Below are 21568 nucleotides of genomic sequence, written 5' to 3' on the forward strand. Positions count from 1 at the left end.
GAGAGAGAGAGATGGAGAGAGAGAGAGAGAGGAGAGAGGAGAGAGAGAGAGAGAGAGAGAGAGAGAGAGAGAGGAGAGAGAGAGAGGAGGAGGAGAGAGGAGAGAGAGAGAGAGAGTCTATGAGTTGTAGTTTAGCAGTGTGGTTCAAGTTCAGACATCGGATGCCAGCGAAAGACTTGGGTCTTTTGCAAAAGCATCGTTGAAAGGTACCACTGGCGTATAACCAGGCTCAGTGTAGTATGTTTGATATCCACATTCCTCTTTCCTTTGATCGGAGACCTTTCCTGGCATTGCTAATGCATACCGTAAATTGTGAAGAGTATTCGTCATTTCGTTGAAAGCCACAGCCTTTCTTACCCAGAATCTAACCAGCGTGCCTTTGATACCTGTAGGTACCAAAGCCTCTGGATCTGACAACGCGCGGAGTGCAAATGTCAGCGAGTCGCGGCGTATGTTGTGCAGCGGAACACAGCACTCTTTCTCATTAGGAGGTCTTGGCGGAAACGCGGTTACCATGGTAACATTAGCCACGCCCGACCGCCGGGAGTTTCCAGGAGACCGTACAGAGTTCACTCAATATACCCTGGTACAAAGTAGATCGTATCCGTTATTCACCTGTCTCCGGAGTAAGCGATTCGCCGGCACGTTTCACCTGGTTCCGGTCCCTGTATGGTTGACCTGTCCCCGGTACTTGTCATGATCCACCCGGGTCTCCTCTGTCTTCTCTCGCCTTTCTGTCCAGTCTCCTGTTTTCTTTCTCCTGGCTGTCCAGTCAGTCTGTCACCCTCCGCCTGTTTCCGGACTTCCCCTGTCACCTGTCTCCGGATTATCACGTCATTCATCAGCTATCTCTGGGTCTCCCCGTCATCCTTCATTAACCTCACAGGGGTCAGAGTGGGTGACCGTGATGTTCGTTTGTGAGTCGATCCGCCACTGGTGTCCTCTCAATATGTCTCCAGTCTCAGTGCTCGATGTGGCAGGCCGCTGTGTGCATCCTTCTGTGGTTGAATTGCGCTGAACTCAGCATGACGTAGGTATACGAGCACAACAGGAGGAATGCCTGATGCATTGTGTACAGGTCTCGCGGGTTTTAGCGGTAGGTTTTGCACCTAGAAAATTTAGTGTACTTCAGGCTATATCTTCGTCGGCTATATATCTATATAGATATCTGGCTATATCTTTGAAGTGTTGAAGATGCGATCGACTTGTTGGGTAACAAGCCGGCCATGATCGTGTAAACTGGCTTCATCGTAGATCGATTAGTTTCTGAGATATAACCGGAAATGTGAAAGTGCAAAACCTACCGCTTAATCTCGCGAGAGCCGTACGTCCAGCAGAGCATAAAACCCCAGTTGTGCTGACTCATAATGAAAAATCCCCAATGTCATCACGGCTCAAATCGTAAGATATCGGAACTAAAAAGTGCATTGTGTTATCCTTACCCAACGGATAATCAGCCCACTCCCAGTGCGTCGTAGAGACCTGTCGGCTGTATTTACAGCAAAGCTGGTAAACTAGCCCAGGCAGCAGCTCGGCAGGCTGAGCGCCCTATCGACCGCTGGCAGTGGTAACTGATCAGCCGACAGTGTCAAGGCCGATACTTGCAGTTGCGGCCGTTAGTCGACCCCTCCCCCTGTCTGTCGAGGGGGGGAGGCGCCTGTTGCCCGGGGCTCTTCCTGTGAGGGAGTTGTGTAGGCGTAGGGGAGGGGAGGGGGAAGGAGCAGCACTCAGCTAATGAGCTATACCGGTCGACTGGAGAACGCGGCGGCTGCGCGCCAAATGAAATAACCAGCGGTGATTCCCGTCCGACTGAAAGAGACCGACCTACATCCTTTGAAGCCATGGAAACGAATAGTAGAGCCATCGCACGCGCCTTTGACCTGGCTGAATAAGCAAGCAGCTTACCCATGGCAATATACTTTACAAACTGTGCTCGTTCTCTCAGCAACAGACCTCTTCACTCCTCCACGCGACATTCATTGGAACGAAATCCTGATTACTGACTGTCTGCCGGTGTTGCACTCCTCTGTTGGTGATCTACGCAAATAAATAAATAAATAAATAAATAAATAAATAAATAAATAAATAAATAAATAAATAAATAAATAAAAATGACCCTAGCTGTCCACACACTCCACACCCTGATTGCGTCTTACCAACCGTCTGACCGTCTCTCTCCGTCAGTGATGAACGCTGGTCGGGTGTGGACGAGGTCACCCGGGGCCGACTGGTTGTTACTCGGGCTCGATCACTGGGTTCACCTCTGACCTGTCTCTCCCCGGCAGTGACGAGCGCTGGTCGGGGGTGGACGAGGTTACCCGGGGTCGACTGGGGTCACCTCTGACCTGTCTCTCTCCGGCAGTGACGAGCGCTGGTCGGGTGTGGACGAGGTCACCCGCGGTCGACTGGTGGTTACTCGGGCTCGATCACTGGGGTCACCTCTGACCTGTCTCTCTCCGTCAGTGATGAGCGCTGGTCGGGTGTGGACGAGGTGACCCGGGGCCGACTGGGTGTCACCTCGCTGGCTGACGGGGAGTTCTGGATGGAGTTCAGCGACTTCTGCGCCCAGTTCGAGGAGGCCTCCGTGTGCACACTGGGGCCTGATTACGACAATGACGGCCGCGTGGACCACGTGGGACAGGTAAGGCCCGGTTGGGTCAGGTCGGGTCAGGAGAGCTCGGGTCAAGTCAGTAGAGATGCGAACGGCTCTTGTCAGATCGGAGGAGCTCAGGTTAGGTCACGTCAGGTCGGGTCGGGTCGGGTTGGGCTGGGTCAGAAGCGAGAGGTCACCGCGGGGTCAACGAGAGCTCGCATAAGATGAGAGGAAGCGAGTTCATGCAATTGCAAGAGGTGCAAGAGGCCTCTGCTTGGAATAACTCCCCAAATGAAAGCCGTAAGAAGTGCATGCACCCGACAACTACCAGTGACATAAGGTTTTGTTTTGGGTTTCAGGTGCAGCAGATAAGGGGCGAGTGGGTTCCGGGCAAGAACGCCGGAGGCAGCCGGAACAACTTTGAGAAGTTCGCCACCAACCCTCAGTACCTGCTGACCGTGGTCGACCCGACACCAGGTGAGCCGGTAACAACGGGCGGGAACAGTATAAGGTGGTAATTAGTGAGGCGGTCTGGTTTGTCACTATCTCGCAATACTTACAGCCGTTGGTCGACCCGACACCAGGTGAGCCGGTAACACCGGGGGTGGGGTGATGTTGCGAAGCTTGGGCACAGGAAGGATTCGACTGCGGGCAGATCTGAAAATAAGCTTGGCTTGAACTGAGCAGCCGTTATCCGTCAAACTGATCTGAATGATCAATGTTCTTGTTACGAAGAAGGGTTGCGTTTAAAAACGCTTCCAATACGCGGAACGGTTACGTTTTCAATAGTTCCGTTAGTACAGCGACAGTATGCCTTACATCATTTTTATGATGCCGCTCGAGCCTGTCGAAGAGTCCCACCCACGTACACGACTGACGCCTGTCTCGTCTCCCGTCCTTCCCCAGACGAGACGGATGACGACGACTCGGATAAGGTGCCGGTGCTGGTGACGCTGATGCAGGAGTACAGGCGGTCCCAGCGGCAGTTCGGTATCAAAATGGCACAGATCGGATTCCTCGTCTACAAGGTGAGACTTCTCTGGACAGCGGACACCATAAACAGCGCATATTTCAGCAGACAGCTTCAGTTGCTCAACAATCAATAGCGGCATTCAACGCAACATTTCTGCTATTCACTCTGAACGAATTAGCTGAAGACCGCTGGACGGTTTTACTGTCCCAGCCGCCTGTTTTATCCTCTCACCACATCCGTCCTTTGCGTCACAGGTGGACAACCCGATCCAGCGCGTGCCGCAGAAGCACTTTATGTACCACTACGAGGACGCCTCGTCGGGCACCTACATCAACTACCGCGAGGTGGCGGCGCGGCTCGAGCTGAAGCCCGGACACTACGTGGTCATTCCGGCGACGTTCGCGCCCGAGACGCCCGGACACTTCATGCTGAGGGTGTTCTCAGCCGGTAACTTCACCCTCAAACAGCTGCCCGACGCGTAAACACCTGTGGAAAGCTGTGGGCAGCTTCACTCTCAACCAGCTGTCTGATGTGTAACGGCTGGCAGAGCCACAGCTCTGTGGCCAGCTTCGCAATCAACCAACTGCCCGACGCGTAAAAGGCAGCAGGCAGTTTCACTGTCAAACAGCTGCTTGGTGTTGCTTGTATGAAGCTGGCAGCTTTCATCTCTAAACGACAGTGTGAAGTGCAGGCGATCGTCAGCCAGTGATCGCTGTCCGGCGAAGCGAACCGATCTCTGCGCGGGGTACGACTGACAAGGACTGAAGTAGGTGGATGATCCAGCCGAGGACTAGAGAACGGTTTCAGCCTAAGAGACTAGCAGTTGCAGATTACGAGTTACGACACTGTGGCCCAGATAGCCCCAGACTGCGGCAGCTGCGCACTGGCAGCTTCAGACAGCCATGGCGGCTATAGACTGCAGCAGCAGTGGCTCATACCGCTACACTGGTTCCGTCAGCGACAGATCAGCGGTTTTCTGGCTGCGACAGCTGCGGAGAAGCTAAAACCTTCGACCATTCCGCGGCAGACCATTAGGCGGCAGATACCATTCCGAAAGCCGCTGCTGTGGTCGTTTCCCAGTGCGGTACCGGTGGGTTTACGAGTGCGGTATCGGTGAGTTTCCGAGTGGCGGCATCGGTAACAGTTTCCGAGCGGCGGCGGTGGCAGTAATTTCCGAGTGCGGCGGCCTCGTACGTGGACCGCTGCGACTGAGCGGCCAACGTGAGCCGATCTCCAGTAATGGAGCGGCGCTGACTGTACTGATCCCGAGCCCTCCGCCGCCGACCCTGAGCCTTCCGCCCCGGCCGACTGCGCACAAATAGCTCTCACAGCTCCGACAGTACATGTTACTCAACCCCGGCACAATTAGGCTCCAGCGCCGCAACGCTAGAGCAGTGCTGGATTTGCTGGAATGTGAATGGAGCTCTCTGATGCTACATGACGCTTTTGACAGTCTATGATAAGCATACATCGTATAGTATACCTAGTCGCTGTAGTACTCTTACAATTTACATCGGCTATAATTTTGCCGGACGTCAAGCGCATTACATTTTTGCTATTGTGCCATTGTCCGCTACAGCATTCCATAAATATCAAGGCAGCCAGCGTATTGAACCACCATAACGATTACATTCCCTCGCTTCAGCGTCAGTTAGGCATATGCTCGCCGGACACTGCGGTTGGCCAGCTAGGATATTATCCACGTATTGATCTCATCAATCACGACAGGTGATATTAGTTTCCATACTCCTACCAGTCACACTGTTTGCGGCGAGTACCTGTATCGGCCGCGTCGGACGGATATCGCTTTCATAGTCGTGTCACCAGTATCCCCTGGTTACCTGGCTCGCACCAACTCCCGCCTTCAGACCTCCTAATGCACTTCCCCAGTTCTTTTAGCGGCACTCGCGACCCTTTCCTCAAGTCTGGTCCCTTTTCTGCGCTCTCACGGTGCCTTCTGGTGCAGTGGAACAATGCTACAAATCCGACACAAAATGATGATAGCGTACTGAAATGTTCAACGCACTGCGTTAGCTACCTATGTTAGCATTTGATACGCCGGTGAATAGTTCTCAAACTATCTTCATCCGTTGTATGTCGATTACCTTCGAGTTACCATTGATCTACTGATGAGTATCTGGTCAGCGTCTTTGTATCGGAACAGTCCGGACAAGGCACCGCCGATCGCTGTGAACGGCGAGCCGGGTGCCGCAGTGCAGTGTGTTGACGTAAACCGTGTGGCGATGTCGTGGTGCAGTGTGCCGGTGCCTGTCCGCTGATGTGCTTTACAGCGCCGACCTCTCTCGCTCGCTCGTTGTGGATCAGTCGCGGATCTCGGGGGTGAGTGACGCACAAGTGCGACGGCGAACTGGTTCATCCAAATGATAATCTCGCTCATCAGATACTCAGCAAAAGAGCCAGAGTGGGCATCTAGAAGCGCAATGAATTTTACTTCAACACGGGTGGGAGCGGTCTATGACATAAGGTTGTGTGCGTTGATTTATTGTGTATTATCAACCAACCACCTAGATAGAAAATATTCAGTAACATTTTCTGTGCGAAAATGTCTGTGATATCTCGCATACATAGCTGTGTCAAAACAGGCGATATTTTGCTAAAGCATCTAGTAGTCGGTAGCAGCACGTTTCGTCTTAAACAGAAAGTCTGTTTGATGGTTTAATTTGTGATACGCATCGTGCGCCGCAGCATTAATTCGTAAATACACAAAACAACAAAATGTGTTTTTGAGCTTTGGTCACCCGCAGCACATCTAACGACATATGGCCTCAACCTACGATCCTGACCCCATGAGGTAAGGCTCTAAATTAGATAAGACGAGTGTCTGGAACCAGCACAAACTTATTTCGGCTGAAGCGTGATTTCCTTTATTAGCGAAAGCAACTATGATTGTGAAGCTCACAAACGTATCATTCTTTACGTGAAGCAATACTTTGTACACACATACATCTATCAGGTACGGGCGGGAGCGCCACCTTCAAACTTATCATAAATAGCACGGACGCAGCATTGAACACAGGCACCGTGTAGCCATCACCGAATTTCAGTACGGAATCAATGCTCGCTTGATTAAGTATCAAGCTGCATGCAAGACAGCTTTTCTAAGCAATTTTTTCCAAGCACAGCAATCCGCGTGCACGATTGTGACTGTCTAAGGTAGACACTCCTGTACGTTAGGTTAAGTATATGCTGAATCATATATGTATAGGGCACAGCATGACAGCAACTCTAGGGCAATTTCCCTTAAAACAGAACCCGTTCGATTTTCGAATGTGACATTGGTCACCCTTCACAGGGTGAAAAGTACGTGATACACGCATTGCACAGTCAAACACTAACAAACCAATATAGCTCAGCCATACTGTGCGTCTCTGGCTATCAGTAGTCGGTCGATGGCCAGAGCCGTTGCCTCGCTCGTTTGCATTTTCGATTCGGTTAGGCACAGCGATACGCAAGTAGCGTCGACCCGGCTCGCACACATTGTCCAGCCAAACTGGCTTCAGTTACCTCATAGCCCATAGCGAGTCGACAAACTAAGACCAACTGGCCCAGTTATATGCTTCGCACAGCGCATAACTCGGCAAATCCGTGCATTGCACCCTGAGAACAGTAGCCGGCATGTACATTGTACACTCTGAGACCCGAGTCCGGTACAACAACTGAAACCAATCGGAACCAATATCCAAAGTCGGTTCACGACACAATTTTGACTTCGCGACGCGTTTGAAAAGCTCGTTCTAAGTTTAAACTCCCTCATCAATGTAACCACCAACAGTTTCAATCAGCTTACTGCTCGTAATACTGGTTGAGGGGAGGCTGATAAACCCCAACTGCCACCCCAACTGCTGCTAGTTCTACGGCAAGAGGAAGAAACCAATCACAAATAGGCCTGTCTTTTGCCACTAGCCGAATACCAATAACCAGACCACTAAAATCCTCCATCTAGCCCACTCTGGGTCAGGTAAATCAGCCCCAGTGCGCCCTAAGGCGTAGCAGCCGACCTACCTGACTACCTGAGGGAGCTCCCTCCCCCTCCGAGCCTCATCACTGCCTGCGCCGCTTTTTCCGGAGCCCGGCCACCCCCTTACAGTTGAGCGCCGGGTCGGGCGGCGCGTCAGCCGCCTCCCGTCTCACCCGTCTGCGCCGGCCCCGGCACTGGTCGTGGAACTGAGTGAACGTTCCGAAATCGACCGTGTACAGCTCACCGGCCACGGAGATCTGGACGGAGGGCTGCTGGGCGGAGAAGGCCGTCTCGATGTCGCGACTGGTGCGCTCGTCGTACCGCCACCAGCCTGGGGAAGAGCGGGGTCAGAGGGTGGGGTAAATTTAAAGGACGAGAGGCCAGGAGACTGAGGCAGAAGGGACGCCATCAACGATTATGAAAATCATCGAAGATGGTGGCGATTTTGACTTTATGGAATGCAAACAGTGATATGAGATTTGCAATTTTGTGGCATGTCTTGCAAGAAAAAAAAAACTGTGATCGTTTTCAGTGGACAAGGTCACTGATCTTTTAAACCCTTTGCTAGCCGGGTCTGGATGGTGTCATTATTTTGATGCCACTGACCGTGCCTGCCCTGGTACAGCCAGTGGTGACTCTGACTGGTGTCCGTCAGCTCCCGCTCCACCTCCGTTTCGTCCAGCAGCCGCGGGTTGTTGATGAATTTCTCAGTCACCTCGGCTCGGCAGTACGCGCAGCTGGCGGTGTGAAAATGTGGGAAGATGTCAGTAGCCAGCCGCGCACAGCGGCGGGGGCGGGGCACTGATAGATACCGAGAATGGACGACATGCAGCTAATTTGTGATTCACATTGCACAGACAGACACCAAGGTCATACAATTAAATAATCTGTTGAAACGTACCACCCAACTGCTAGATTAAATAAACGATCGCTTAGCATATCTCGAACTTACAATACCTGCACTAAGCATTCAATGTCTACTCCCCTGCATCAATGGATACAATTCGTCCAGCTGACGCCTCCCCCGGCCTCGGCCCCGACCATTTCTCACCGTGCCGACAGTTTGGCGGCACCCTTGACGCAGAGGTAGCAGAAGACGTGGCCGCACGGCAGCTTCACCGGGTGCAGGCACGTATCCAGGCAGATGCCACACTCGGGCTTCTCCTGCTGGGCCGACCCGGTCGCACCGGCCGCTGGGAAAGATATCACAGAGATCAGCCGTGGGCAGGATGGCGAAAACCGATACACAGACTACACCGTCACCGGTATAGCACACATTTTACGATGTTTTACAAACTAGGTGGTGGGGATACTACTGTAATCCATAACAAACGCAGTAACTTACCGCTGGTTGTCGCAGTTGAGCCGCTAGGTCCTGGGTCGGTTGAGCCTGGTGGCGAAGTCCCGTATTCATCGTTCGCATTTGGACTACCAGAGGCACTGGTGGCAGCTGGCGTCTGCTCCGTCGTATCCAAAGGAGCTGCGGTGGCATCAGATGATGGCTGGGAGGAAATGGATAGAATAATGATAAGAATGTTGTTAACACATCAAAATCAGGAATACAGCTTATAGGAATAAGGGAACATTCAAGTTCAATTAGGTTTTGACTTTGGTAGACTAAAGGATTTAATTGACCTAAAGCAAGAACCACAGCTTTAAATATGACGAGCTAGAAATGACAAATACCGACAAATCTGAAGTAACTATTATCAGTAGAGTTCACTGAGTCTACACAGCGTGCAGTACATGCTTACCGAGTCAGAATCCAGACTGCCGGCAGTGAGGAGGCCGGTCCGTGGCCGTTTTACGGCACCGGGTCGTCCCGCCGCCTCGTCCGCAGGTCTGTCTGCCGAGCCACCTGGTGGGGGGTCTGCCGGGCTGACTGCCGCCAGAGTCACTGGTACGGCGGGCTCCAGCAGCTGCACCAGCGAGGCAACGCGGGCTGACCGTCGCGGCCGCCGCCCACCGGCATCGGGTGGTACCACAATGATTGTCCGGGACATCTCCAAACAACTGGGGGAACTGGAATCGTGCCAGAATCTGGAAAAGTAGAGATGGAAATCAAACCAAGCAGGGATTAGTTGAAAAGTTTGCACATTTCGTACAGCTTTTAAATTGATGACTTCAGTCATAGATGCAAGTATTCATCAAGAAATTAGAGGCCTGTTTTACTAACAAAAGAATAAAATAAAAAATTAACACCACCTACGGTATTTTTCTTCTTGTGCATTGTTGGCAAAATTTTAGGGTGACAATTACCACCCCGGAACTGCACTGCATTGGCATCTGGTTGTCGATGTACCTGCAAGACCCAAGTGCTGAACACTTTTCTGGCTCCTATATAAGCTTTGAAATTCTACAAAAAAATAACTGTAATATCAATATGTAACCCTGTTATCAATATATATCAATGGCTACCAAGCGAGAACGGACACGCAGCTGTTAGGCCAGCTATCGTTCGATAAGGCATTCTTGTGATTTTCTGTTCATTATTATTCGCAAGCTGATCTTGCGCAAGAAAATACTATGCTGTCATTTGTGGTTGGCTCGGTTACCATGGAAATTTGATGAAACAATTTCATTTCGAAACGTTTTTTGAAGATTTTGAACAAAATATTTTGTCGCAGCTGCGCTATTTACTTTTCCAAGCCCTTTCCCGAGTCCTTGGTCAAGTCGGGTCAAACCGTGCTTGAAGTTCTCTATATACCGTGGTGCTTGAAACCGTGGGTCAAACCGTGGGTCAAGTCAAGGGTCAAGTCAAGCGTATCTCAAGGCAAGCCGAGTCCGTTGAGTATCAAAGATCTGCCGACCAAGGCAGTATATACCCTGCCGACTATTGAGTATAAAAAGAGGGTAAGTATCTTTTCACAATACTTAAAACATTTGAAGAATTATAAGGGCCTGGAATGCACTAAGTGTCGAGACTCAAAATACAGAGCCACTGGAAAACCCGAATAAACGCTGCATTCGTAAGTCAAAGTAGTACCTAAACTTGGAAACAAGTACCGACCTACCCTACTACCTAGGTTTTTATTTTGGTATGTTTCTAGCGTTTCTAGGTAGATAGGTAAGGAAGACATGAAATAATTTTATGATGGTTTTTAAATTTTAATGCTTTTACCTGCGACGTAATGGTATTACAATTTTACGTTCAACTGGTGGCATTAGAAAAAACAAAATAGCAAAATAATGCAAGATCAAGGTTCCAAAAGCCTGTGAGCGCCTCTGTTGTGCAAACCTCATCTTGATGGTGATGCTCTGCTTCCACATTTCATAGCAATTGAAAAGTAGGCTATGGATGGAATGAATGCATGTCAACCTGAGCATATTAATAAGTGTTCATGAGCTAGTTATTTGAAAGCAGATGTTAAAAGATGTGTTGAAAGTTGACTTTTGGTTACCTGGGCAGTTCCATTTCAGTGCCGGCAGATCAGATGGAGTCGCTCTCGGAAGCAGTGGAGGCTGTGACCCAGCACGCCGGAGGGCGGCCGCTGCAGTGGAGGGAGTGGAAGCAGCAGCTGATGCAGGGAGGTGACGCCCTCTCCGCGGACGAGATCGCGCAGCTGGAGACGATTCTGGCGGCGCGCGGAGACCCGCCGTCGATGAAACTATTCCTGGACGACTACGCGGACAAGCTGGCGCAGTACGAGGCGACTCGGGCGGCGCTGCGGCCGAACCATCTGGCTCTGGACGCTGCTCCAGAAGTGGCGTCTGTGCGCGGCTGCGCCATCCTCTCCGCGGAGGGTGACGGCCCGCTGGGGCCGCAGCAGTGCACCCAGTACCGGCTGACGGTGCGCCGGCCGGCCGGCTGCCGGCTGCTGCTGCAGCCCGCCGAGCCGCAGCGCTGTCTGCTGCTGCTGCTGTGGCGCAGCTCTGACGGCGCGCTGCTCGGCGTGGCCTCGGCGGCGGCCGGCGGCAGCGCGCGGCTGGACCGCCGACTGGAGCCCGGAGAGTACACGGTCACCGCGGCGCTGCTGCGCGAGCCTGACCGTGCGCCGGACTCGCCGCAGCGCCAGCTGTTCACCGTGGACCCCGGCGGCGAGGTGCGGCTCACTGAGGCGTACACGGCGCACCTCCGGGAGCTGTTTCGGCTGTGGGACTTTGACGCCAGCGGCGGCCTCAGTCGGGACGAGTTCAGTGCGTTCAACGAACTGACCGCCGGCGAGAAGGTGCAGGACGAGGAGTGGGCCATCGTCGGCGCCAACTTCGAGACGCGCAACGGCGAGCTCACCGAGGCCGGCTTCGTGCGGCTGCACGAGCTGGAGGCGGAGGATAACGCCTCGGAGCCGGGAGAGCTGTGGCTGTCGCTGACGGCGCTCGGGTTCGGGCCGGACCTGGCGCCGCGCCGAGTGGCCGGGTTCCAGCTGACAGCCCGCTGCGATGCCGCTGACGCCGCCGAGCTGACGGTCGGCGGGGTGGCGCCGCTGCCGGCCGGCCTCCTCCGCCGGCTGGCGCTGGGCGGCGACGCGCCGGCGGCCGGCTGGCGGCGCGTCACGCTCGAGCATGCCGTGCTGGTGGTGTTGGTGAACCTGGGCGCGGCGCCGGTCCGCGCCGAGGTCGACGTGTCGCGCTGTGTGGGCTGCCGGCCGCTGGTGGCGCGGCCGCCGCGCGTCCCGCCGGCCGGCTGCGCGCTGGCCCAGTGTCTGCTGCCGGAGCGGCCCGACCGGCCCTGGAGCGTGGAGATCACCGTGGACGCCGTCCCCGACCAGTGAGACGACCAGTGAGACGCCGTCCCTGATCTGTGAGATGTCCCTGACCGGTGGGCTGTCCGTCCAGACCAGGTGTCGGCGAGTGAGATGCCGTTCCGTTCTCTCGTCGTCAGTCGACATCCACACAGATGGGAGTAGACAGGCGCAGTTAGTACGAGTACCTATGCTTGATAGTGGGCCGGACTCCGAAGGTGGCGCCTAGTGATTGAGAAAGTAGCCGTCCGTCGTCCGTCGTCTGTCCGTCTTGATGGGATAGCTTCCATCTGTAATCGTCGGTCAGTGGCGTAGACATTGCAAAGGTCTCGTGTTTCTAGTCATTTTACAATTTATATCGTGTCACCGTATTGGCAGAGTTTAACTGGGCGCTACGGTTGTTGCTCGTGAGGTATGTTTTCCACAATGTGTTTTTGTCCACGGTCAGGCTGAGTGCATACTGAATAAGTGCCAGCCCAAGTTAAACTCAGTTTCACGGTCGTACTTCGTATGATTTTTCTAGTCAGCACGATAATCTCTTCGTATCTGTTTTGCACCAATGAAGCGGTGACAGAGAGAACTAGCATTGCATACTTATCGTAGATATAAATAAGCGCTATGTTGATATCCGGCTTGGCAATGGCCAGCGATAGGCAAAGACCATGGTAAGTAGCGTTACCTATCGTGATATGTTTATGACTGGTGATGAAAGCATTCCGTCCACTGCAGTGTTGGCAGTTATGTATTATTTAACTGTGATATTTTGCTAAGTATGCAAGGCTAATTTATTGCCAGGATTTTGTTCATTTACGAATAAATCGTTCTTAGAACTCAGCGGCTTTGGGAACGAACGGAGCAAACGCTCAAATGCCCTGATTCATTTAGCACCGAACAACGCCATCTACCGAATGTGGGCGGAAAACACCATTGGCATCCGGTCTTCGCCGTATATTGTCTGACACGGTTAGATCACTGGCAGTATCACTATCACTTTCCTCCTACCCTAGCACTGTAGCGCCAACCTCGGCGCCGATAACAAGTCACTGGCAAAAACAGCCCACCGTACGACGAGCCTCTCCGCTCGGACCCCGCGATTGGGAGCCTAACAACCACACCATCGTTATCCGCCATATCGTCGTCGTGTGTCTGCCATCACAAGGGTCCTGTTCGGGCCGCTGACCCACCGATCCGTGGCAGTAGCGGGGTCAGAGCCGGACCAGCACACAGTGGGGTCTGGGAGAGTGGAGGACTAAAGGCCGCTACACAGCCGGGACGAGACGCGGGCTGGGATGATTACAAACGCTCACCGAAGGAAGGTGGGCGAGTGTCACCGGCGCTTCCTCGACTTGCCCTCACCGCGTCCACCCGTCGACGGCGACGACTTCTGAAAAAAGAGCAATGAATCTATAAAAGGGAGGTGAGGGGGACGAAGTTACAAACAGATCGCCAGACATTGTTTGGACAGGTCTGACAAAAAGTATGGGTCATGCCAGGGAAAGTGCCCCATGTCTATAGCCTTAGCCACATCCGCTAAGAAAACAGTTGAACAGTGGACACTGAGAAGCGTACCAGTAGCGGTATTCCTTTAAGAGCACGTTAGGCGCCCCATCCAGCGGTCGCACTCACGCCGCACCAGCCGACCCCCCCCCCCCCCCCTGGAGTCCCCGATCCGCTCACCTGTCTGTTTTTCTCCCACTCCTGGTGCAGCTCCTCCATCATCTTGTGGGTCAGCAGGCCCTGGGACAGCAGGCGCTTGGACAGCTTTCCCAGCCGAGCCGACTCGTCCGAGTCGTCTGTAAAAACGGCGGGCGGCGGTCAGAGGCGGCGGCAGTTCACAACTCAGAGCTAACAAAACCAGTCTTTACAGTCTAGTTTAATCGATCTTTTACATAAAAATAACATTGCTAATAATTACAGCCCCCACTGACTAACAAGCACAATTTCAGCCGACTAGCTGGTTACCAACACCTTGTTTCCGCCCCATCTCAAGAGTGTGTACTGCTCCGTCGCTATCACTCGCCGCTATTCTGGAGTTAGGCCTGCTCTGTAGCACTGGCCCAGTCTCTCGCTATAATTCCGGAGGCTACAGTGACTGCTGTGAGTGCTGTAGCTGTACTAACTTACCGTTATTCTGCAGGTAGGCCTGCTGCCGCCGGCTGGCCGTGTAGCGGTCCTCGTCGTCCACCCGTGCCGCCGCCGAGGAGGACGCGCCACCCGCCTCCGTGTTCTTCAGCAGCTGCACGATGTTGGCCACGCCCTCCTGGATTGTGGCGTCCAGCTCTGCCTGCATCTCACGCACCTCGTCGGCCGCGGGGAACAGGTCCATGAACCGGTAACTGGCGGCAGCGGGGGCACAGAGCGTGGGTCAGGACACCTCGTCGGCGGCAGGGAACAGGTCCATGAACCGGTAACTGGCGCAACGACACACAGGAGGTCAGAGCACCGCACACTGCTGATGGGGCATTAAAAACAAGCGGGAAACAGAGTCATTCAGACATTGGAGACATCCTGCCTCACCTGAATCATCTGAGACGTCCCACTAAGGCCACAATTAGACATTCCCTCATTGTCTCACCTGAGCCAGATAGCTACATACCAGAGTCTGAGACACAAAGTCGGCCTATTGTCTGAGCCAGGGATACACTCGTCTCCCGTACTGTCTCACCTGAGCCAAACTTACACTCGTCTCCCGTACTGTCTCACCTGAGCCAAAGTTAAACTCGTCTCCCGTACTGCCTCTCACCTGAGCCAGAGGTAGAGGTCGAGCACGTCGAACACGTGTTCCAGGTGCACCAGGTCCAGGATGGTGGCCGGCGTGGTGAACGGCCAGCCCACGTGCGAGCACAGCCAGTCCACCGTGATCGGCTCGTTACGGCTGTACTGGCGCGCAAACTGAACACACAGAGACAACGTTATAGTGGCGGGAAAACTAGACACAGCCAGTTCACCGTGATTGGCTCATTGCGGCTGTACTGGCGCGCAAACTGCATAATGCATGCATACAGTGCGTCAATATACCGCACAAACTACCCGTACGAACACAAGATGATCAAACAAATAGCGGATCCGTTAACAAATCTGGAACCTGTCCCTAATGTTAATTATTCCCAGTGGCAGCGAGCAGTAGAAGCTGAATGCTGAAAGACCCCTCACCCTGACGCCGCCCGCCACATACCTTGAGGAACATGTTGCAGATGAAGGGTATCTTCCTGTCGATGGGCGAGCAGCAGAACACGTATCGGACGCGCAGCGGCAGCGGCACGTGCTGGATCATATCGGCCAGGAACTTGAAGCTGTCCGTCTGACACATAAAGTACAGAGAGTCGTCCACCGTTGACAGGTTCACGAAAATGTCCTGTGGGGATGAGATAGCGCAGAGTTAGTCAGCGAACCAAAGAAGATAAAACGCAATTAGTAACTGCCAGCCTGAGAAGTTAGGACTAATTTTTATCATCAGAGCTATCCGAATTTAAACTTCTAGCAGCAACACGACAGATGTACTAAAAAACCGACATTTAGACTGTGACAATCACGCATGACAGAGTAAATGACCCGAGTGACGGCCGCTCTCACCATCAGGTTGGACAGGGTGGCGTTGGGCAGGTGGTACGTATACCCTCCCCCTCCGCTACCCCCACTGTCCGGCCGCTGACCGCTCTCACCATCAGGTTGGACAGGGTGGCGTTGGGCAGGTGGTAGGCTGAACCCCCCCCCCCCCCTCCCCACTACCCACACTGTTAGGCCGCTGACCGCTCTCACCATCAGGTTGGACAGGGTGGCGTTGGGCAGGTGGTAGGCGTACAGCTCGATCTGATCGGCGGTGGGCTGCAGGCCGGCGGCTTCCAGTGGCGGCGGCTCCTCCTCCAACAGACGCTGCAGCGTCGGCAGGTCGTGAGACTTCATCGTCGTCACCGTGCCCTGTCGATAAACACAGAAGTTAGAGCACATAACTTACAGCCATCACAGGCATTTGCCTGCCTGCCGACAACATACCCTGTCGGCAGGCAGGTAAGAACAGATAACCACAGCCACCGGAGACGGCCATTACTTATTGACCAAGTGTTGTCGATTAGGGGAGAGTGGGGTAATTTGGCCGCTTTTTTTTAGAAAACGATGTAACTTAAAATTGACGACACATTTCTGCATTTTCTCAACGCTGGCAGGTGTCGCATTCATTTTACTTTACTGGACAGTGAACTTGAAATGATAGAGTAATTACTTATATTGAAATTGTGACGTATTACAAAGGTCTGCAAGGCGGCCAAATTGCCCCACTAGCAGGGTTATTTGGCCGGGGGTGTGGGGCAATTTGGCCGGTGTTAGTTTGCGGTCAGGATTTTCTGTTATATTGCGAGTCAGCTTCAGATTCAGCAATGACGTGTGTCCTATGACGCATTTATCACGTTTTGGAGGTTGACTCATGGGGTCACAGGGGTCAAAATAGCCAAATTAGCGGCTCTAGATGCGAAGACAGTTTTTTACGAATAACTTTTGAAGTAATCAAGCTAGGCCAAAACTTCGAGTACCATCGTAATTCTCTCGTCATTCCGCATCGAAACATATATTTGTTGACCTCGAGAAGTCAAGGTCAAAGGTTGACCTCAGGTCACGTTACCTCAGGTCACTTGACCTCAAGGTCACGTGATTTCAAGGTCATCATGCATATCATTCGATGCGCCTTGGCGAGCTGAACAGAATGAGACCATTTGTGCGGCTGTACCATTTTCATGTAAGGATTTATTAGCAAAAAACGTTTGGTAACCTTTGATGACGTCACATGCTCTTACAGTTGACCAATCGGAAGTAAGGCATCAAAGTAGTCAAAGTTGGTCATGAATTATGTCATTTATGGTACAATTGACCATGAAAACTCGGCCGTCCCAGCATAGTGACCATGAGCGCACCGGCCAAGTTGCCCCGCTAGTCCCGGCCAAATTACCCCATATTGCCATTCTGAAAATTTTTGTGTATAAAGTCATCACGGCTATACGGAATTAAATGAAATTGCTCTTGTAACCGCTGAACACCCCCAAGAATGGCGCTATAATGTCTGAATTCGTTTTTAGCCCAAATACTGCATGTTATACAACTTTGTAAACAGAAGTAAAAGTTACCATTTTCTAATGAAATTAACGTTTTATTAATTTTGAATAAAACTAAGAGGGGCAAAGTTTTGACATTTGTCCTCCAGTTATTTCTACCCATGACAAATGAATAGAGACTAGAGTTATTTCACTCACTTTTATTAGACATCGTACAGGTGGGGGCGGCCAATTTACACCACCGGCCAAATTACCCCACTCTCCCCTACCTATAATATGTGCAGAAAGATGAACAGAAATATTAGAATATACCGTCACGGTCGCACATCATTTAATCTCAAAACATTCGATCACGGCTGACAGGAATAGTGTCCTGCTTCAATCCAGACTGAAACGTTCAACGCACGCTAGTTACCCACCTCCTCCCACTGTGTGCCGTGCCGGCCGGCCCTGCCGGCGATCTGACGCGCCTGGGAGCAGCTGATGACGTCTATCTCCTTCTCGCCCTTCTCGTTAATGGTCGGCTTCATCAGCGAGTGGAAGATGACCCGGCGGATGCTCCTGAGGTCACGGAGGGTCACGGAGGATTACCGGCTGGGGCAACGAGCACTGGCCGGTGTTAGGAAATCAGAGAAGCGTACAATGTGAACCTTGCCGTCTACACTGAGCACAGATTGTGTTTAAACGGTACTAAAGTGAGGCGCAGACAGGCACGTCATCAAAATTACTCCCTTCATCAAAGATATACCTACCCAGGCACTTTCCTTCCAGGGGACGTCAAAAGCTTAAGAGCATCAAGTCCAGTAGAGGTTGCATAGCCACTAATGTCCCCGAGGGCAGATTCTCCCCACTCACAGGTTGAGTCCCATTCCGATGGCGTCCGTGGCCACCAGAATCTTGCACGGGTCGTCCGGATCGTTGAAGCGCCGCGCCTGCGCCAGTTTGGCTCCGGGCGGCAGGCCGCCGTAGATAACGGCGCACTCGTGGCCCAGACGCTCTGACGAGTACAGTGGAAGGGGGAGGGGTGTAAGGTACTGGTAAGCAGGCGGGGAGGCTGCGGTGCTGTGACAGGAACGTAACTGGCACGTTGCACAGACACCATAGCATGGCAGGAGCGTTGAAAGTGAAAACTTGCAGTTAGCCAACTTGATGAGTAAGTGTCGATAGATACAAGACCTTCCACTGGCAGACCAACTCACCAATCTCCCTGGACACCTGGTAGATGTCGTTTTTGCTGAAGCAGACGATACAGTCGCCGGGCCGGACGTTCTGGGTGCTCTCCAGGGCGGTATCCTCACACACCAGCGGCGAGAGTCGTTTGTACCGTCGCACCTCGACCTCCTCGCCGCAGCAGAGCGCCATCTCCTGGATCAGCTCGAGGGCGGCCGGCTCGCCGCACAGGTGCACCTCCTCGGCGGCGACTCCGAGCAGGGCGCGCGTCCAGGCCCAGCCGCGCTGCGGGTCGCGCAGCAGCTGGATCTCGTCAATCACGGCCACCTCGTCTGCAGCGAGAGGGGGAGCGGTGTTAGGTGGGTGGAGGACGGAGCGGGAGAGAGGAGGAAGGGAGAGGGAGGAGGAAAAGGAAGAGAGAGAGAGAGAGAGAGAGAGAGAGAGAGAGAGAGAGAGAAAGAGAGAGAGAGAGAGAGAGAGAGAGAGAGAGAGAGAGAGAGAGAGAGAGAGAGAGAGAGAGAGAGAGAGAGAGAGAGAGAGAGAGAGAGAGAGAGAGAGAGAATAATAAAGATACGGGATAACGACAATATAATTGCCTGTTTGCTTATCGGAGGTTTACGGCACGCAGACTAAAAAGGTCATTTTGCACCCATACGACGATAAAATTAGCATCGTGCTCAGCAAAATTGATCAAGTCATTACACTCAACTGGTGTGGATTTTGTCAAACACTCCGTGGCAGCTCCCGTTCCGTTCCCGTATATATTTTCCCGTCTCCCCCTCACTCACAGGGTGTTTTGACGGAGGTCATTTCCACGGTACAGGCGACGTGTTCAGAGGCCAGTCCGTCGGGCCGGCCGAGCCGCCGCTCCTCCCCCGTCACCAGGTCACAGCTGGTGCCCTGAGCAGAGTCACGGGGCATGTGAGGTCACTTACGAGACTTAGGTGGTATAATTCATAGAAGTTGGCTTTAAGCCCATGGGACTACGAGTCTGCCCGAAAATTGTAATGTGACAGTCGGAGCACCAAGCATTAGAGGTAACCCGTCTGCAAGTGTCAAACAACAACAACAACAACAACAACAACAACAACAACAAAACCAACCTAGTCTATGGTTACACTGTTTCAGCCATTGAATGGCATCAAAACGCACAGGTCCCGCTAGTCGCCGCCCGGGTTAGCCCACCCCTACCGGCCCCTCACCTGACCGTTACACTTCTCGAACACCTCGGCGGCCAGCAGTTTCAGGGGACCGCAGTAGACGCCCGATCTGGCCGCCATGAACCGCTGCAGCGCGTGGAACGTCTTGCCGCTGTTGGTGGGGCCCATGTGGAACACGATACGACGGTTGATAGCGCGCGCCTCCGGGTACCTGCAATGGCGAGGAAGTTAGTTGGCAGACCGGGGGCAGAACAGTGGAAACGGTAGGCCGAGAGGTTTAACTTCCCGGAAACAGTCGCGGAAATCGAAGGCAGCTGCAGTATTAGTTATTGAGGGCAATAGCCAAAGAGCGGTCATTCAACTACACAGTGGCGTTAAATGCCTCCACGGCACATCACATTGAAACAGCCTGTGCCCAGATGATGAGAACACCACGAGCCCTGATGGTCATGAGCGCAGCAGAGCTCACCAGCCCCCGCTGGGCGACGCAGCTCTACCCACCAGTTGGCTGGCTCCCGGAGGTCGCTGATCTTCTTCAGGTCATCCATACACTCCAGATGGGGGAAGATCGTGCGCGCGTGCCGCAAAAAGTACGGAATCAGATCATCCGTGTGACCGGCATCCTGCGAGAAAAAAGACAGTAATCTCTGGGTCATGAGATCATTTGCCAAACTAATCTCTTGTGTCATCTCATTATTCTAACTCATCTCAAAATGTTGCATTATTCCTTAGCCAGTAGGTATGTACCTGACCATGAAAATGTCACTGACAGCAGCATAGATAACTCACACGCAGAATGTCGCTGAATATGATGTGCAGATCGGGCGGCAGATGAGCGGTCTCCACACAGTACCGTCGGAAACTGACGTACGCCTGGTGAAACAGGTATGCTGTGGAGGCATGGGGGGGATGGGAGCAGGAGATCAACAACTGACATGACAGTACAACAAAAGTGATGCACTGAGCACTGGCCAATAGCACAGTACAACACAAACAAAAATATCTGTCGTCTGATTAGCATGAAAACCAGTCACCAGAAAATGAATTGAACACAGAGTAAAATAATTGGAAAAAGGAAAATGAACAATTTTAAACCAACAAACATCAAGCACTGCAAATGAGATGGGTCCATTTCAACAGCAGCACCACCTTATCAACCAAGCCACTCACTGTCAAGGCCATTCTCGAGGCTGATACGGCGGATCTTTGGCCTCTGATAAAACTTGTTGAGTATCCTCAGCACAGCTGGCTTGACCAGTTTGCCAGCTAGCTCTGAGCCCACAGAGTTGATATCATCTGATTGGGATGGCTGGATAGGCACTGGCACAAACAGTCGCGAGATGTCGTCTGATTTGTGGCGGCTTGGGCCCACTGCAGCTATGGTCACTGGTCGCAGGGGTGGCACCCGCCTCAGGGCGGCCAGCCGCAGCCAGGATCGTACACTGCGCATTGTGGCAGCTGCTCAGATCGAGGCAATGCCAGCAGGCGCCCTGTGAGGTAAGATGGTAAGATGAAAATGGCTCCCAGCCAGCTCAACTCCGGAATAAAAATAAGACGAATGGGAGTCAAGTTTTCCTAGCATAATTTTTCTAATGACTTCTCCTATTCTATGACCGAAAGATTGGTGACAAAAGATGAGTATGACCAATATCCGCAAACTGACACTGACACAAATTCCAGAAACTCAAAACGCTCAAGCCTTGCTCAAAACCAAACTGTGCGGCGCGGCTATAGACTTATAGAGTCGGCCATCAATACATTATACAATGCGTGCTTTTCATAGCTTCAAAAGTGCCGATTGAGACTTCACTGTCGTAAATAGCGTATATTTTTTACTAGTGCTAACCTTTTAATGCAAAAACTTTATTATTGCATGCAAACAATACTTTTCCCTCACCTTTTCGACTTCAACTTCAAGTTTTGCACCGTGTTTTCTCCACACAAAGCGTGGAAATATTTTGTCTAAGCT

The 21568-nt window shown here is 52.6% G+C and overlaps 4 protein-coding genes across 10 annotated transcripts; 2 read left to right on the plus strand and 2 right to left on the minus strand.

Annotated features, from left to right (window-relative positions):
* Window positions 1–2390: 2390 nt before the first annotated feature.
* LOC122382055 (calpain-A-like) lies at window positions 2391–6303 on the plus strand (the record flags this gene model as incomplete). The annotated part of the gene is made up of 4 exons (XM_043366937.1): window positions 2391–2641; window positions 2953–3070; window positions 3500–3621; window positions 3821–6303. Coding segments are annotated over 4 exons (719 nt in total), but the record flags the coding sequence as incomplete, so codon positions are not given.
* A 122-nt stretch (window positions 6304–6425) lies between these two features.
* Window positions 6426–11169, minus strand: LOC122382011 (E3 ubiquitin-protein ligase rnf146-like). Of its 4 annotated transcripts, none has more exons than XM_043366850.1 (6): window positions 10947–11169; window positions 9300–9585; window positions 8891–9047; window positions 8597–8738; window positions 8152–8282; window positions 6426–7876 (listed from the first exon to the last, which is right to left on the minus strand). In XM_043366850.1, exons 1-6 carry the CDS (start codon window positions 10958–10960, stop codon window positions 7629–7631), a joined length of 978 nt encoding a protein of 325 aa, XP_043222785.1. In that variant the 5' UTR covers window positions 10961–11169; the 3' UTR covers window positions 6426–7628. The 4 variants fall into 4 exon arrangements, with proteins under 4 accessions (XP_043222785.1, XP_043222787.1, XP_043222786.1 ...); XM_043366852.1 differs by lacking the exon at window positions 10947–11169 and adding an exon at window positions 9755–10184; XM_043366851.1 differs by lacking the exon at window positions 10947–11169 and adding an exon at window positions 9848–10098.
* Window positions 10285–12257, plus strand: LOC122382002 (EF-hand calcium-binding domain-containing protein 7-like). Its single transcript, XM_043366841.1, has 3 exons — window positions 10285–10514; window positions 10955–11951; window positions 12186–12257. Exons 2-3 carry the CDS (start codon window positions 10980–10982, stop codon window positions 12255–12257), a joined length of 1044 nt encoding a protein of 347 aa, XP_043222776.1. The 5' UTR covers window positions 10285–10514; window positions 10955–10979.
* Window positions 12258–13160: 903 nt separating this feature from the next.
* Window positions 13161–21558, minus strand: LOC122382012 (ATP-dependent RNA helicase SUV3 homolog, mitochondrial-like). 4 transcript variants are annotated; one of them, XM_043366854.1, is made up of 15 exons: window positions 21497–21558; window positions 20770–21089; window positions 20389–20489; window positions 20101–20222; window positions 19642–19810; window positions 19228–19339; window positions 18469–18771; window positions 18125–18266; window positions 17689–17830; window positions 15987–16145; window positions 15403–15582; window positions 14971–15119; window positions 14352–14563; window positions 13905–14020; window positions 13161–13611 (listed from the first exon to the last, which is right to left on the minus strand). In XM_043366854.1, exons 2-15 carry the CDS (start codon window positions 21047–21049, stop codon window positions 13555–13557), a joined length of 2244 nt encoding a protein of 747 aa, XP_043222789.1. In that variant the 5' UTR covers window positions 21050–21089; window positions 21497–21558; the 3' UTR covers window positions 13161–13554. The 4 variants fall into 4 exon arrangements, with proteins under 4 accessions (XP_043222789.1, XP_043222791.1, XP_043222792.1 ...); XM_043366856.1 differs by having other exon boundaries at window positions 21446–21509; XM_043366857.1 differs by lacking the exon at window positions 21497–21558 and adding an exon at window positions 21410–21419.
* Between the last annotated feature and the right edge of the window lie 10 nt (window positions 21559–21568).

The sequence above is a fragment of the Amphibalanus amphitrite genome, unplaced genomic scaffold (genome assembly GCF_019059575.1).
Source record: "Amphibalanus amphitrite isolate SeventyFive unplaced genomic scaffold, NRLGWU_Aamphi_draft 000132F_arrow, whole genome shotgun sequence".
Lineage (NCBI taxonomy): Eukaryota > Metazoa > Arthropoda > Thecostraca > Balanomorpha > Balanidae > Amphibalanus > Amphibalanus amphitrite.